The 17226-nt window shown below is 37.4% G+C and overlaps 1 protein-coding gene across 1 annotated transcript in view; it reads left to right on the forward strand.

Annotated features, from left to right (window-relative positions):
• Positions 1 to 17226, forward strand: part of SLC25A46 (solute carrier family 25 member 46) — a 41057-nt gene that overhangs the window by 2389 nt on the left and 21442 nt on the right. The window contains exons 2-5 of the mRNA XM_034773980.1: positions 5122 to 5164; positions 7149 to 7206; positions 7841 to 7918; positions 8778 to 8878. Of these exons, the coding sequence (XP_034629871.1) occupies positions 5122 to 5164; positions 7149 to 7206; positions 7841 to 7918; positions 8778 to 8878 (280 nt within the window). The remainder of the gene's footprint in view (positions 1 to 5121; positions 5165 to 7148; positions 7207 to 7840; positions 7919 to 8777; positions 8879 to 17226) is intronic.

A 17226-nucleotide genomic window follows, 5' to 3' on the forward strand; every position in this document is an offset into this window, starting at 1 on the left:
AATACCAGGCCGGGGGGGGGCACGTGGGCTGCATGTTTGAGCTACCCCAAGAGGCAGTAGCTATGTCAACGGAAAAAACTCTTCCATGGACATAGCAATATCTACACCAGGGGTTAGGTCAATATAACTACATCGCTCAGAGGTGTGGATTTTCCACACCCTGGAGCAACGTAGTTATACCGACATAAGTTGGTAGTGTAGACCAAGCCTAAGACTGCGAAGCAAATTGAGATGCATGCCAACTTCCCTCTTATTCTGGGACTCTACTACCTCCCCTTCTCCATTTACTTTAGAATTTAATTCAAAACTGTTCTTGTTTTTTATACGCCTCTTTGGCTATGGTAGGCTATCTAATGAACCTACTCTTTTCTTTGGTTACCTAGTATTAGCTACCTGTCTGGCATCCTACATGGTCTAACCACAATTAGTGTTTGTTTTTTACACTTGAGTTCCCTCCTCTTAAAATCAACTTTGCTCAATTGTGCCATCTCATTGAATCACTTATTTTCACATCTCATCTGAAAGTGTATTTTTTTCAAGCTTTTTCAGTTAATTTTTTTCTGTTCACATTGCGTATAATCAGATTATGTAAATATTTTTTGTTTATTTTCTACTCTGATTCTAAAACTCTTACTGAATGTCTGAAGTATTTTGTAACATCAGACATGCTACATAAAGTACCGTAGTTATCTTCTGCTCATGATACCACAATGTTAGGTACTATATACAGTAAATGCCTAGACAAAGTGTCCTCTTTTAGGAGATATTACATATCTTAAACCCAGTTTTGCCTCAAATCCATACAAACTAGTTGTTCACTCTTGTATTTTGACATCAAAACGTAAGATAAAAGAAAGGTTCATTTATTAAAAGAACACCAAACTTTGAGTTGACTTGAAGATAAGAAAGCAAAGTGGATTTGTTCGTTTTTTGTTTTGATGTATAAAGAAGACCTGAAAAGTTTTTGTTTTGTTTTATCTCACACTCCCTATTTTCCTGGATGTCTTGTGGTACCCATAGATGTGGTTTGGGAGCTTGAAGAGATGGTGGTGTTGAATCTTTAACAAAGGAAGTTTTTTTTATGTTTAAGTTAAATAGCTATTATTTATACAGTGCCCAAAAGTGTGTGCTAAGCACATAAGACACACACAATACATTGTTAGTAAAAAGTGCCAGTTGTACACTCCATGTGCCTTTTATAATGCAATACATTTATACATGCAAATTCAGCCATCCATATAACTAGTAGCATCAAAATTAACATAAATACTCCACCTTCTGTAATTGCAGTAAAAAATCTGAGACAATAGATGGGCCTTGCAACAGTTTTTAAAGAGCATGAACAAAATCTTAAGTCAGTTAATCAGGTTTCACTTTCCTGGTGTTTCACGCCAACATAGTAGTTTTCTTGCTGCAAAATTCAAGAGACAAACTTTTAAAAACAAAAATACAAAAACTTTCAGGCCTTCTTTGTGCATCATAAAGAAGTAAAAAGGGGACAAACACAAATTTGTCATTTATAGGTCACCTTTAAATGTACATTCTCTTGTTTTGTCAGTCTTTTCCTCTTGAAGGAGCTGGGAGTTGTGACAATATGATGTATGCATCTATTCCAATGGTTCCTTGGTGGTGTTGGCACAAGGGAACAGAATTCATTGCAAGTGGATTATCATTTTCTATCTTCCTGAAATGGAGATATGTCTAAAATGTGAAAAGGAATGTTGTGAACAGCAAATTGTTGAAATGCAAGATAATAATCCTAACTCTTTTACTTCTTTTTGTTTCCATATTTTTATTAAAAGGACATTGTAGTTCATGCACTATTAGTTTGTGTATTACAAAGTAAAAAAAGCCTAATATTAATGGAAATTAGTGTTTCAAATTTCAATTAAAATAGTTATTTGAATTGAATATTTAGCCTGAACTGTCTTCAGTTTCATCTCATTACTTCTAGTTGTTGTTCTATGCATTTCTAAACAATTATTTTCTAATACCAGTGTGTGTATTAAAATATGTAGACTTGTATTTTTAAGTCCCCCACTGTGACTCGTAGGTCTCAATTCTGCAGTTCATTATGTGCCCACCCAGAACTCGACTGAAGTCAGTAGCGTTCTGCCTGGGGGCAGCAATTTGCAGGATCAGACCTTAATCTGTCCTTCAATGTATGATCATCTTTCCCTCCCCCCCCCTTTCCTGAATTATTTTTGGTTTGCAAATATCTTTCTGGTAATATGGTACCTAAAACAACAGCAATGTGTTTCTGATGCAGTTGTAGCAAAGCTCTTTATCAAGTGACTGTCACTTCATGATGTATCTTGCCATCAACAGTTAAATTGCATTGACCATTGTTTGCTTCTGTATCTCATTGGAAACTCACTGAACTCCTACTTGTGCAGTGCTTAACACATGATGCATTCTACTGGAAATGTCATCATTTCAGTAATAATGCAGTATATGCTAATGGTTCTATTACCCTCCAAAGGTGTGGATTTTTTCTTCAAATGTTCCATTGTTTTAGTAGGGTTAAAAGTTAGACTTGTGAGACAGCAGAATCACTCTTTGCCTTATTTCCTACTACTGCTTTTCTCCAATCTTTTGGTACCTTTCACTTTTTGATAAGACTTTGAAAAATAATTCAGTGGTGTGGGATGAGGAAGGTGTGAATGTGCTACTGCTGGAGGAGAAGCATAGCATCTGCCTTCTGTGTCTTCTGAGGGAGCCTGCTGAAACATGGCTGTTTATGACAGAAGGTTCAGTGTCTTGGACTCTGATACACAGTTGGAGAGAGCTGTTTCTGCTCTATGGGCAGTATGTGCAAGTTCATTCACTGGAGTCTCCTAAGGATCCAAGAGTGCTTGCAGGAGACATTCATCTCACCTGGCAAGCTAAGGACTCCAATCTCCCCATAGAGGATTGGGGTGGAAAGCTCCAGGCTGAGATACTGTTGGGAGGAGCCCTGACATATCTGTCTTGATAGCTCTATTGGAAGAGCCACTGAAGCAAATAATAAGTATCTGCAGGGCAAAGGGCAAAAGTTCTTATCTCTGCCTTGTAAATTGTAGGAGCAGAGAGAAAGTGCTTACTGCAATGAGTAAGAAATCTTCTTGTGATCTGACTGTTGATTGCTTGGCTGAGAGCAATTGGCAGCTGGGGATCATGGCACACAACAGGCAGAGGAATCTGACTCTTGTTTGGAAGACTCCCTGTAGGGGAAGAAAGACTAGTGGTTGGTTAACGTTGTGACTGTATCTACAGGTGGAAAGAGATAAGTGAATTGAGGTCAGTGAATTGAGCTTTTCAAATCTACATGCCTAAAGTTAGGCTTCTAAATCCATATCTAAGCTCCTGTATAAAAGTGCCTGATTTTCAACAGTGTTGAATGTCTGCAAATTGACTTCATTCAGAACTGCAGGCACTCAGCACCTTTGAAAATCAGGCTACTTTTATCTAGGAACTTAAATATAGATTTAGGAGCCTAACTTTAAGCATCCAGGTTTGAAAATTTGGGCTGAAGGAAACTTAATCCCCACTGGGCTTTTGGCAAAACTCATGAAGTCTTCTTGGATTGGATGTATCATAGTAACCACAGATTTTTCAATCTCAAAAATTTTGCACTCCGCTTTATGAAAAAAAGTCCTATGATTTGATCTCTTTGGGGGTTATTTTATAAAACAAATTTGAAAGTTTTTAGACCAAGCTTTTGGAAATACAGCTAGGCATGTTGTTTAACTTTTCAAATTCTATTTCATAAACTCCTTATCTAACCTGAAACTTTCCATATAAATTCTTTGCTGGCTACAGAGCACATGTACAAAAGTTCAGATGGAAAAGATTTTCAGTTTTGAGAAAATGAGGATCAATATCAGGCTTATAATGAAAACCAAATAAACCTTAGGACTGGAAGTAGTCACTCCATAGTTGTAAGTCTTAATTGGGAGGCTATTGATCAAAACAACCTAAGCAGCTTGCTATTCCAGGGAATCATTATAATCAATTAGTTCTGTATTTTCAGTCACCAGATAAATATTTGAAAAAATTTCAAAACACTTGTCCAGAATTTCAATCTCCCCTCTTTCTGAAGAAAGTCATGTCAATTTTTTGTTGTGCATTTAACAGTACTAACATTTGTGTGTCCTGCTATCATAAGGTTTAAAGTGAATTTAGTGTTAGGAAAAAGTTCCCATTTGACAGTACTAGACACAAAGCCTTAGCAGACCAAGGGCAGGTCTACACTACGGGGCTCAGTCGACCTATGTTAAGCAACTCCAGCTACATGAATAACATAGCTGGAGTCGACGTGGTTTAGGTTGACCTTTTGTCGTGTCTACACTGCCCTGAGTCGACGGGAGAAACTCTCCTGTCGATTTACCTTATGTTTCTTGTTTCGGTGGGGAGTACTGGATTCGCTGGGAGAGCGATTGGCAATTGATTTAGTGGGTCTTCACTAGACCCACTAACTCGATCCCCAGTTGATCGATCGCTGCGCATCGATCCCCAGTAAGTGGAGACAAGCTTTAAGTATGGCTTGGTAGCAGTGATGCAAGCTTCCCCGTGATGCCTTTTTACCAATATGCCCCAACGTTGATGTGGTGGGGACTTCTAGAAGTAAAAGGTTCACTCTCTGTGCCTTTTGATTCTGTAATGCCAGTTAAATGGCATTATGGTACTGACATTTGTCCATTAAGAACTGGACTGAGACCATATTCCTGTTACACATGCTGTTGAACATGTTTTGGTCATTATAGATTTGGGTCAATTTGTTTTCCCAGATGTCAGTCAACTTGTTCCCAGTTCCATTAGGCATCCAGTCCCTCTTTTCCTCATGTAAACAGTTTAGGGCAAATAAGTTACTTGTATTTGAGCTCCAACAAATTTTTATAAACCAAGCACTTCACATGCAAGTAGTCTTTGGTAGACCATTATATTTTACTTTTGCTGAGTTGGCAAAACTATCCCCAAAGTATTATACTCTGTACACTGTGGTGCAGTGCTTAGAATTTGTTGAAATGAGCAAGCTATAAAATTGGTTGCTTTGGTACACTGTATTACAGTTATTTCTTTCCTCACTGTTCTGCAGTAAATATCAGTGCTACATAATCTTCTGTTGTGGTTTTTTTTCAGAGCAGTTGAATAGATTTGCAGGCTTTGGTATTGGCCTTGCCAGGTAAGAAATTTGTTCTGTGCAAAACATATTTTTCACTGATAATTATGGCTTTTACATTTTGTAGTCTGTCATGCTCCCTGAGTTCAAATTACAATATGGCTTTAATTAACTGGGTTTAAAAATCTAGCATAAAGTTAATTGTTTTCTCTTACCTTCTTTCTCAAGCTAAGGTACTGCAGCTCTTTCAGTTACTACAGTGATGGGTTAGATTCAAAAATCTATATAGGGCAGGAGTTTTGAAAACCTTGGGGCATATAAGTTGCTATAGAATGTTTTTCATGAAGCAAACATCAACAAAAAGTACTCTTACATATTTGCACTTTAGAAAGCAATGGGGATGGTAGAGTGAGTGGAACTAGCTGAAATTGCATTGGCATAGTATTCTTGAATTTTAAACCTCAGAAACAGTACTTAAAATATTGATTAGATAATGACAGAAGAATAATATATACTGTAAACTAGATAGTGTGTGCTGTATTTCTTACATTTTGACTGAGTCTAAATAAAGGATGATTTACAAGAATGAGTGCACATGGAGCCATTAGGTTTAGTGGGGATGTCTTTACTGCTGTTGGCACTGAATGAAACCAATCAAGAAATGAACATAACTACAGTATTAGCTTTTTCAGCAGTCTTCTCTCCAGCTCATAGCCTCTGGCCCTTATCTTCAAATGTAATGGCAAAGGATGCTTGCAGCGATTAGCATGGATCCCATGAACTGCAGAGATTTTCATATTGACCAAAGTTGGGCCCCAATGAGTTAGAGACCTATATATCTTAAGGCTATCAAATAGTATGGTAATGAGCAAGTATAGATATACTTCTGTTGATGTCTGCTTTCAGTACAAGGAACCCCTGAAGAACATCCGCATGCCTGTGCTGTTTGGCAACTTGGGATCCTGTTCAAACAAAACAAAAGGCTGAGTCTTGCTCAGTTTAAAATTCATGCTGCATAGATTAACAGGAGAGAAAAATAGCCCAAGAGATATATGTACCTGGTGACTGACTAGTTATAGTTAAAGATGTAATTTCCCACTCACCTATATTTTGGAGAAACATCTTCAAATTTTAGTGTGGGGTAATCAGAGCAAGGAATCTAGAGGAGATGATTCTAAAATCAAGACAGTGTTGACTCCTGTGTAGGAGGGAGGGGTGTCGCTGAGAATCTGCAGTTAAATATGGAGAGACTTCTGAGAATTCTGAAATGCTTCTGGGAAGAGTGCTTGTGCATTGGTCACTCAAATGAATATTTTCAGGTAGTATTAATCCTCCCTAAGCAGGCGCAAATATCACCAAGCACAATGTCAAAGCATGCCAGAGCAGTAATATTGGGGTGGCAAAACTATCCAAAGCTACTATCCTTATGTATGGAATTATATATTGTTTTTGTTGAGAAAATGGTGGACCTTAATATACTAATTAATTCTGTTCTCAGAACACATATTGCGATGTCTCTCCAAGTCCACGATTTTTCAAGGTGCCTGGTGAATAAGGTTTTTGGGTCAACTATTGAACACCTTCATACCTCTGTTAATATATTGTAGGGGCCTAGTAGATTTATAGAAGAAGGCCTTTCTTTGAGAGGCTCTGTGGTGTAGAGGAATGACTGTAAAACTGGGAGTTGGGAGCTTTAAATTCTGGTTCTGCCACCAACCAGCTCTGCGGTCATGGGTGACTCACTTTGTGCCTCTGCTTATTTCCTCATATTCACAGGGGGAGGGTGTGAGCATTAATTTTTGTACAGATGTACCCTTAAGGAGTGGGTGATCAGTTTCTGAGAATCTGACCTTTTGGGCTGTTGGAAAGTATGTGGTTCACTCTCCAAAAATACCTGCTGGCAGGATGTGGACTAACATTGGGATGTAGTTTTGTGTATTCCACAAATATTGTAAACCTAATATTAATTTGCTGCTAAAGAAAAATATCAGCTATTAATAGGTTTCAGTTTATTTTCACTACTTTTAAATACATTCCTCTTTTAAAGTTTATTTACAGAAAATGTGTTGGCACATCCTTGCATTGTTCTACGTCGCCAATGTCAGGTACATCTTTTTAAATTCTGCATTGAACGTAATCTAGTTTCAGACTTTGTATATAATCTGATTGTAGAGTTATAAGGAAGCTTAAGACCTAAGTAGACACTGTCAGGTAAAAAGTTTTTAAAAAACAAATTTCCTTATGTAACTTTTAGCACTTAAATTAAAATTTTAATTTAATTTACTTTCACTTTTCATGCTGTCTTTTTAGTTCGGATAATGAACGTAAAATAAAGAAAAATAGCATCTAAGTGGTTACTAACGAAATTACTGTCGGGTTCTCATTACTAGTAGAATGTTTTGGTGTTTGTTTAAAAATAACTTTCCATTGGACTTTTTTTTTTAAAAAGAAATTTTTTCTTTGTTTTAAGATTTTTTTTCAAAGCTTACTTTTTTAACACCTAAATTTGCAAATTAATTTTGATCTATGTTCTTTTAAGTGGCAATGAAGATTTTAAAAAGTATTATTAATGTCTGAGTGACGAAGAATGTTCAAGGTGCCTCAGAAAAACAGTCCTTGTTTAGATGATCTTGCAGTCTAAATTGTAACATTTAAGTGAATATTCATCACCTAAGTGTTTTAACAACAATTGTTATATTCCAGCATTTTTTTTACATACATGCATGTATATTTTACCAGGTTAATTATCACGCCCGGAATTATCATCTCACTCCATTTACTATTGTCAATATTATGTACAGCATCAATAAGACCCAGGTCAGTATTTTGAGCCCTCTATAGCTATACATAAAACAAAATTATGTAGATACAGTTGTGGCATATGTATTTATTGAAACAGAAAGCTTCTTCATCTCTAAATATTTTAAGAAGCTAGTTGAGCATTATGAAAATATTTTTCTGAGTTTTATTTTTATTAATTACTAAAAAGAGTTTAATAAAGAACTTCACTTTCTGTAGTTCTTTATTTCACTGTGCTTAATATTTATTGGAAAAAAGCGCGTGTGTGTGTGTGTAAAACACACACACACACAGAGAGAAAAGAACAGGCCAAGAATTCAGCAGGATTCCAAAAAGTATTAGATATTTATGTGGATAAAAAGAATATTTCAAATTAAATAGTGACTTTTTTAAATTTTGGAAGACTACTGTGCTCTGAATTCCACTATAAAATTCAACATAAATATCCATGTTATTACAATAAAAGGATGGTTTTGTGTCTAAAGTCCAAGACTAGTTAAAAGAAGGGAATGTATTTCTGGGTTTGCAGAGGACAGGCTGGGTGATTTGGGGTAAATCACGTAGCCTTTCTGTACCTCATTTTGCCCAACAGAAATATGGAGATAATGCATACCAAAACTATTGTTGGGAGGCTTAATGTATTAATGCTTGTAAAGCTCTTTCAGGTTATCTGATGGAAAGTGTTATTGATATGAAAAGTATTTAGAGATGATCATTGTTCGGATCAGGGTCTGAATTCTGTTAATTTGGGAACATTCAGATCCAGTGTTCAATTAGGGCCCCTTTCTAGAGTGTTTCTACAATTTTATTAAAAGTGTGAAATGTATTCTCACCAATTTTCATGTTACTGAATCTAACTGGAAATGTTAAATTATAGGGTCCAAGAGCTCTTTGGAAAGGAATGGGGAGCACTTTCATAGTTCAGGGCATAACCCTTGGAACAGAAGGCATCATCAGTGAATTTACACCTTTGCCAAGGTATCAAATTTTCTTTCTTTCTTTTTTTCTTTTTTTGTTTGTGATATTTAACAAATTGAACATTAACATTTGTTACTGAATATCATGTAATGTATTAAAAATATGCAGTTATTTAAATGTTTGATTCTGTTATGGTAGCCAGTTATTCCCTAGGTAGTTTCAGTCATTGGATTGATTTAAATCAAGGTGATTTAAATCACCAACTGGAAAGCCTCCTTTTAAATCCTTGATTTTAATCAACTTTTCCATTTATGCGTCAGTTATTTTCTAAAGAAAGGTTAATTCCATTGATTGACATAACCATTAAAACATGTTGATTTTACACATGATTAATCATACTGTTAAATAATAGAAGACTAATTGAAATGTATTAAATATTTTTGGATTTTTTTCTACATTTTCAAGTATATTGATTTCTATTACAGCACAGAATACAAAGTGTACAGTGCACACTATTTTTTTTACAAATATTTTCACTGTAAAAAGAAAAGAAATTGTATTTTTCAGTCACCTCATACAAGTCCTGTAGTGCAATCTCTTTGTCGTGAAAGTATAATTTACAAATACAGATTTTTTTTGTTACACTGTTTTGTTTTTGAGTGCAGTTATGTAAAACTTCAGAGCCTAAAGTCCACTCAGTCCTACTTCTTGTTCAGCCAATCACGAAGACAAACAGGTTTGTTTACATTTATTGGAAATACTGCTGCCTGCTTCTTGTTTACAATGTCACCTGAAAGTGAGAACAGGAATTCGCATGGCACTTTTGTAGCTGGTGTTGCAACGTATTTATGTGCCAGATAAGCTAAACATTTGTATGCTCCTTCATTCTTCGGCCACTATTCCAGGGGACGTGCTTCAATGCTGATGATGCTCATTAAAAAAAAAATGCGATAATTAATTTTTTGACTGAACTCTTTGGGGGAGAATTTTGTCTCCTGTTCTGTTTTACCCGCATTCTGCGATATATTTCATGTTATAGCAGTCTCGGATGATGACCCAGCACATGTTCGTTTTAAGAACACTTTCACAGCAGATTTGACAAAACACCAAAGAAGGTACCAATGTAAGATTTCTAAAGATAGCTACAGCACTCGACCCAAGGTTTAAGAATCTGAAGTGCCATCCAAAATCTGAGACGGACGAGGTGTGGAGCATGCTTTTAGAAGTCTTAAAAGAGCAACACTCTGATGCTGAAACTGCAGAACCCGAATTACCAAAAAAGAAAATCAACCTTCTGCTGGTGGCATCTGACTCAGATGATGAAAATGAACATGCATCGGTCTGCACTGCTTTGGATAGTTATCAAGCAGAACCCGTCATCAGCATGGACGCATGTCCTCTTGAATAGTGGAATAGACAAACTTATTTGTCTGGGCGATTGGCTGAAGGTAGGACTGAGTGGACTTGTAGGCGCTAAAGTTTTACATTTTTATTTTTGAATGCAGTTTTTTTTTTTTTTTACACAGTTCTACATTTGTAAGTTCAACTTTCATAATAAAGTGATTGCACTACAATACTTCTATTAGGTGAATTGAAAAATACCATGTCTTATTTTACAGTGCAAATATTTGTAATCAAAAATAAATATAAAGTGAGCACTGTACACTTTGTATTCTATGTTGTAATAGAAATCAATATATTTGAAAATGTAGAAAACATCCAAAAATATTTAAATAAATGGTATTGTATTATTGTTTAATCACCCAATTAATCGCTTGATGGCCCTAATTTTTAGTAAACAAAACAACCTTAAATGTTTTAGATACATAAAACTTATCTTATCAAACATGTTTCACGCTTACAACTAAATGATTTATTAAACAGAGGGATTAACTTTAGTCAGTGAATTAAGCTGATTATTTCAGGTCAGCCTGGGAAAATTTTCAAATATGCCTATGTGAAAGTGACTAGAACTTAAGTTCCTATTCTTCTAAGTCTCTGGAAAATGAGGCAGTCTCTCAAGTTACTTAGGCTGACCTATTGTTCCATATTTATGAAGCTGACCTCAGAAGTTAGATGCCCCCCCCCAAGCCCAATTCTTTCTTTATATAGAAAAGCAGCCTTCAACTCAAAGTTTTTGATAGCGACTTATGGATTCAGCATATTTTTTTTTATTTCAGTGTTTTATGTGATTATAAGTAGTTTAGGCCTTAGCATATTTGTATTAAATTAAGATTTCATTTGAAATGGGTTTATTTTTAAAAATTGTTATAAGTAAAAAAAATTTAATTTGCTTTAAATCATTGTGAGGGAGCAGAGAAACTGCCACCTGGCACAGCAAGGGTTAAAGAAAATATGTGGGTTCAGCTAGCTCTGCCCCATTATACCTGCAGCCACTACCTGGCCTAGAGGGGGGAGAAAAGAAGGGAGCCTGGCTCAGTTTAGGGGCTGACTGGCCAAGAGGCAGGAGCTCTCTGCTTGCCTGCCTGAAGGCACAGATCGGTCAATGCAGCCACTGGAGACAAATAAGCCTTCCCCTGCCAAGGGGAGCCTGCAGGTATGCCCCAACTGCGGGGTAACTGGCCCAGCAGGGCCCACAGCCAAACTATAAAAGGACTTTCATAGGAAGCAGCCCAGTAAAACAGGTCCTGAATCACCACCACCCCACCCCGCCCAGGAGAAAGATCCAGCTACCCTGTTTAGGGGTTCAGCATCGCAGGACCCTGGGCCAGGACTTGGTGGAGAGGGAGGAGTCAGGTCCCTCTACAGTCCTCTTCCTCCCCCCCCGCCCCCAAACCAACGATCCAGCCACTAGATTTCCGGGCCACTGAAGTCCCTATCACAATCATCAATATTTATTCATTTTGGTTTCAGTACAGTATGCTGTTTCTTCAGTTCACATCACTGTGAATTGCTAAACAACCAGTAGGGCCACTGGACAATCGAGGCGCTAAAGGAGCACTCAAGGATGATAAGACCATTGGGGAGAAACTAAATGAATTCTTTGCATCGATCTTCATGGCTGAGGATGTGAGGGAGATTCCCAAACCTGAGACATTCTTTTTAGGAGACAGATCTGAGGAACGGTCCCAGATTGAGGTATCATTAGAGGAGGTTTTAGAACAAACTGATAACTAAACAGGAATAAGTCACCAGAACCAGGTGGTACTCATTCAAGAGTTCTGAAGGATCTCAAATGTGAAATTGCAGAACTACTAACTGTTGTCTGTAACCTATCATTTAAATCAGCTTCTGTACCAGATGACTAGAGGATAGCTAATGTGACATCAATTTTTAAAAAGGGCTCCAGAGTGATCCCGGCAATTTCAGGCCTGTAAGCCAGACTTCAGTACCAGGAAAACTGGTTGAAACTATAATAAAGAACAATATTGTCAGATATATAGATGAGCATAATTTGAAGAAGAATCAACATGGTTTTAGAAAAGGGAAATCATCCCTCACCAATCTACTAGTATTCTTTGAGGGGGTCAACAAGCATGTGGAACAAGGGGATCCAGTGGATATAGTGTACTTAGATTTTCAGAAAGCCTTTGACAAGGTCCCTCACCAAAGGCTCTTATGCAAAGTAAGCTGCCATGGGATAAGAGGGAAGGTGCTCCCATGGATTGGTAACTGGTTAAAAGACAGGAAACAAAGAGTAGGAATAAATGGTCAGTTTTCAGAATGGAGAGAGGTAAATAATGGTGTCCCCCAGGGTTCTGTTCTGAGTGCTATTCAGCATATTCATAAATGATCTGGGAAAAGGGGTAAACAGTGAGGTGGCAAAATTTGAAGATGATACAAAATTACTAAAGATAGTTAAGACCCAGGCAAACTGTGAAGAGCTACAAAAGGATCTTCCAAAACTGGGTGACTGGGCAACAAAATGGCAGATGAAATTTAATGTTGATAAATGCAAAGTAATGCACATTGTAAAGCATAATCCCAACTATACATATAAAATGATGAGGTCTAAATTAGCTGTTACCACTCAAGAAAAAGATCTTGGAGTCATTGTGGATAGTTCTCTGAAAACATCCACTCAGTGTGCAGCGGCAGTCAAAAAGCGAACAATGCTGGGAATAATTAAGAAAGGGATAGATAATAGGACAGAAAATATTGTGTTGCCTCTGTATAAATCCATGGTACTCCCACATCTTAAATACTGTGTGCAGATGTGGTCGCCCCATCTCAAAAAAGATATATTGGAATTGGAAAAGGTTCAGAAAAGGGCAACAAAAATTATTAGGGATATGGAACGACTTCCATATGAGGAGAGATTAATAAGACTGGGACTTTTCAGCTTGGAAAAGAGACAGCTAAGGGGAGATATGATAGAGATCTATAAAACCATGGTTGTTGTTGAGAAAGAAAGTAGATAAGGAAGTGTTGTTTACTACTTCTCATAACACAAGAACTAGGCGTCACCAAATGAAATTACAAGGCAGAAGGTTTAAAACAAATTGAAGGAAGTATTTCTTCATACAACGCACAGTCAACCTGTGGAACTCCTTGCCAGAGGATGTAGTGAAGGCCAAGACTACAACAGGATTCAAAAAAGAACTAGATAAATTCATGGAGGATAGGTCCATCAATGGCTGTTAGCCAGGATGGGCAGGAATGGTGTCCCTAGCCTCTGTTTGCCAAAAGCTGGGAATGAGCGACAGGGTATGGATCACTTGATGATTACCTGTTCTGTTCATTCTCTCTGGGGCACCTGACACTGGCCACTGTAAGAAGACAGAATACTGGGTTATATGGCCCTTTGGTCTGACCCAGTAGGGCTGTTCTTCTATAAGAAGCTGTTTTTAAGAACTCATGTATATTTGGTGAATCTAATAGTTTGAGGCTGAGAAAAAGATAGTCTTCAGTGCAGTGTCACTAACTAATAAAGATTTACAGATGTAATTACTTGGGCTCTTCCTGTAAATTTCCTTTTTTAAAACTGTTTTTAAAAGTGAGGTACTTGCAAATAAAGCATATCCGAAATAAAAAGCCTGGTCAGACTGTATTAAGCTACAGTGGAAAAAATAATTTGGTTGATAGGTGGGCATTAAAATCTGGTCAAATATTTCACTGCCTCTAGTAAGAAACCCTTGTCTAAAGTTAAAGCACTCTCCCAGTGTCTCCAACCATCATGACTGGGATCCCTCTTTCATGAATGCAAAAAGCATTATCCTTTTTGCATCCTCGGTGAAGAACAAAAGTGTCTTTTTGCCTTCTCCTTATATTCCCAAAGTTCATTGTTTTGTCCCCAGAATCAGGATGACCCTCGTGGTTTATTCCTTGGCGTGCTAGTTCCATTTTGCTTTCACGTCCTCATGTTGACATCATATGTAAATTGAGTTGGCTTACAATGCCTATTTTATATGTGAACTGAGGCAGGCAGGTGAACATACAACCTTTGGTCAAAACCTGCTTGACAGCCTTGCTTTGATTCAGACTTCAAAGCATACCTTCCAGTATTCATACACAATTCCTTAAATATTATCCATACATATACCTCACAATGATTGAGGACCAATATGACATAAGCTTTTATTAGAGACCTCATTTGAGCCTCTTTGGATAAATACTATGAAAGCAGTCTGTTGGGTATAGTGATTTGGTCAGGCCTCTCAGGAGTTCGTTACCAAATAGTGAATTCTTTGCCTATTGGCACTGAGGAGTTTTTAGAGTCATAGTGATGTCATGAGGAAAGAAGGTGGAATGATGAAACAGTAAGAGAATAGTAAGTAGGGAAGGGCAAAGTTGTAAAGGGCTCTGAAAGTGAGGGAAGAAGCTAGAACCTGATGCAGTGGAAGTGGAGAGCCAGTGGAAGGATACAGAAAAGGGGACGAACTGGTCAGAACAATGAGCAAAGAAAACTATCTTACCTGCTGTTTGAACTGATTAGAGGGGATAAGATCGGTGTAAGGTCACCCAGAGAGGAAGAGTTTGCACTACTTAAGGTGAAGATGAGTTGCTAGATGAGCGTTCTTACTTTGTGGACAGAAATAAAAGATGCAGATGAGTGATCCATTCTTCCAGTCTGCTTAATAGAGAAATGACAGCAAGTTCTTCTAGTGTGCAGGTAGAACTTCCTCTTGCATATTGTTCATAGTTCATGAGTGTGTGATCTCACTGGTCTCTTTATTCCTGTGGAGTAGGTTGTTGGAATATACACTTCCACCAGTTCCCTTAACACAGAGACACCAGTAAAAGGGAAAAAGCATATCGTCAATGTGTACCAAGGCAGAAGACTTGTTCACACAGATTCAGCATCCAGATCTAAATTGATGCGTAAAGCCTAGCTCTTCAGGGGAAAGTTAAAGTTACTGGAGCATGCAGGAAAAGTGATTATGCCCTTGTAAAATCAAGAAGGACAGATACTTGAAAGGTCTATTAGAGAGTTTGGGGAAATGTAGCTTTTTGAAACAGTAGGCAAGGGAATCCAAGAGTATTTATTTTTGGTTCCCATCAATCTCATTTTAGAGTTTCTTCAGGCTAACTTAAATAACAACATACAGCATGCTTCAGGTGCAAGCCTTGATGTTAAGAGCCCTCAGCGATTGACGTTGGCTAGATAGGATCTCATCTTGATCTTGATTTTGGGTAACTCAGAATAGTCTCATGGGTTTTTTTTTTAATTCTTGATTTAAGTGGGATTGGGTGGGTCATAGATTCCTAAGGCTGGAAGGTGCCTTATGATCATCTGGTCTGACTTTGTGCCTAATATCTGCTATTGAATTTCACATAGTTTCTGCACCATGCCTGTAACTTCTAGTTGAGCTAGATTTTAAGAAATCGTCATGTAAAAACTTCAAGTGATGGGAAATACACCACATCTCTGTTTAAATTATTTTAATGGTTAATTATCTAACTGTTAAAAGCATGCACTTTATTGACAGTTTCTGAATGTCTAGTTTCAGTTTCCAGATGTTTAATCCTGTTATGACTTTGTCTGCTAGACTGAAACACAAGTTGAGTTCTCTTCAATACTGTAATTTGAATCGAGTGGATTGATTCAAATCACAAGTGGAAAGCCTCATTTTAAATCATTGACTTTAATCAACTTACCTTTTGTACTTAGTTATTTTCTAAAGAGACGTGCATTCTCGTTGGTTAATATAGCCATTAAAACATGTTGATTTACAGCTAAATTGAGCCTTTATACTGGATTTGGTACATCATTTTTGCTACCTAGAATGATACACTATAACTATACAAATGTTTTTAAGCAATTAGATAGTTTAATATTTTCAGATTCTTATTAATTAGTACATTTTTAATATGTTAGCAAGTGGTGAGTGATATATGTTATGCTTATAAGAAGCGCACGGGATCTTTTTCAGGGAAAAAGGCAAGATGCCACATTTATTGAGAATACAGCAGTTAGCATATGCTTTTCAGTTACACGTACACACCAGGCATACAGTCCTCCCAGTTGATCTTTATAGTTACCAGTACAGAGTCTGGATCAATCTAGTGGCCAGAAAGATTGGTCTCTGTTGAAGTCTATGGATTTTTCTGTGTTAGTTTGTGACCAGTTACTCCTTAATTGGTGTTCTCTTTTGATGTTAACATTCCAAAACACCTCCAAGAGGGTCATCCTGTCCTGGTTTTGATTTAATCAATTGTTTTGTCTTTAGGGGTGCCAGCCTCCACCTCAGGGTCCTTAATCTGCCCTTCCTTTAATTATGGATGTGCATTGATGGGTCTCTGGTGTCGTTAAGTCTCTTTACTTCTTGTTCCTTGACCATCTGGCTATAACAATGGCCTTCACACCTTATTTTTTTCTGATGCATGTATTTCTCATTCACACACAGTTTTTTACAGAGACCTTTAAAGGTATACAGCCGTTTTTATGTTGAGCATGAAAGGCGTTGTAAATTAAACCTTACTAAACCTTGTAATCAAAACAATTCACATTGTGGCCCAGGGCTTCAACATTCCTCTAATCACCTTAACATCGACACAATGCAAGATCCTGTCTCTTATTTACTAAACCTTAAAACAAAGAAATGTATACACCTCTACCCTGATATAACACTGTCCTTGGGAGCCAAAAAATCTTACCGCATTATAGGTGAAACTTCGTTATATCAAATTTGCTTTGATCCGCTGGAGTGCGCAGCTCCGTCCCCCCAGAGCGCTGCTTTACCGCGTTATATCCGAATTCGTGTTATATCGGGTTGTGTTATATCTGGGTAGAGGTGTATTTAACTAGAGTGCCTAATTTATAATACATATAAGAAACCATAGTAGACATTGTAACTTTTTCTAAAACAAAAGGATGACCATAATCCGTCATAAGGATTGTTCTGGTCTGTCCCTGCCTTAACACCAGTACAGACGCTGGCAGTCTGCCAGATTCTACCAATGTCCCAATTCCTTTCTGCTATTCAAAAAGGGTGGCTGGCAGGATG

The sequence above is a fragment of the Trachemys scripta genome, chromosome 6 (genome assembly GCF_013100865.1).
Source record: "Trachemys scripta elegans isolate TJP31775 chromosome 6, CAS_Tse_1.0, whole genome shotgun sequence".
NCBI lineage: Eukaryota > Metazoa > Chordata > Testudines > Emydidae > Trachemys > Trachemys scripta.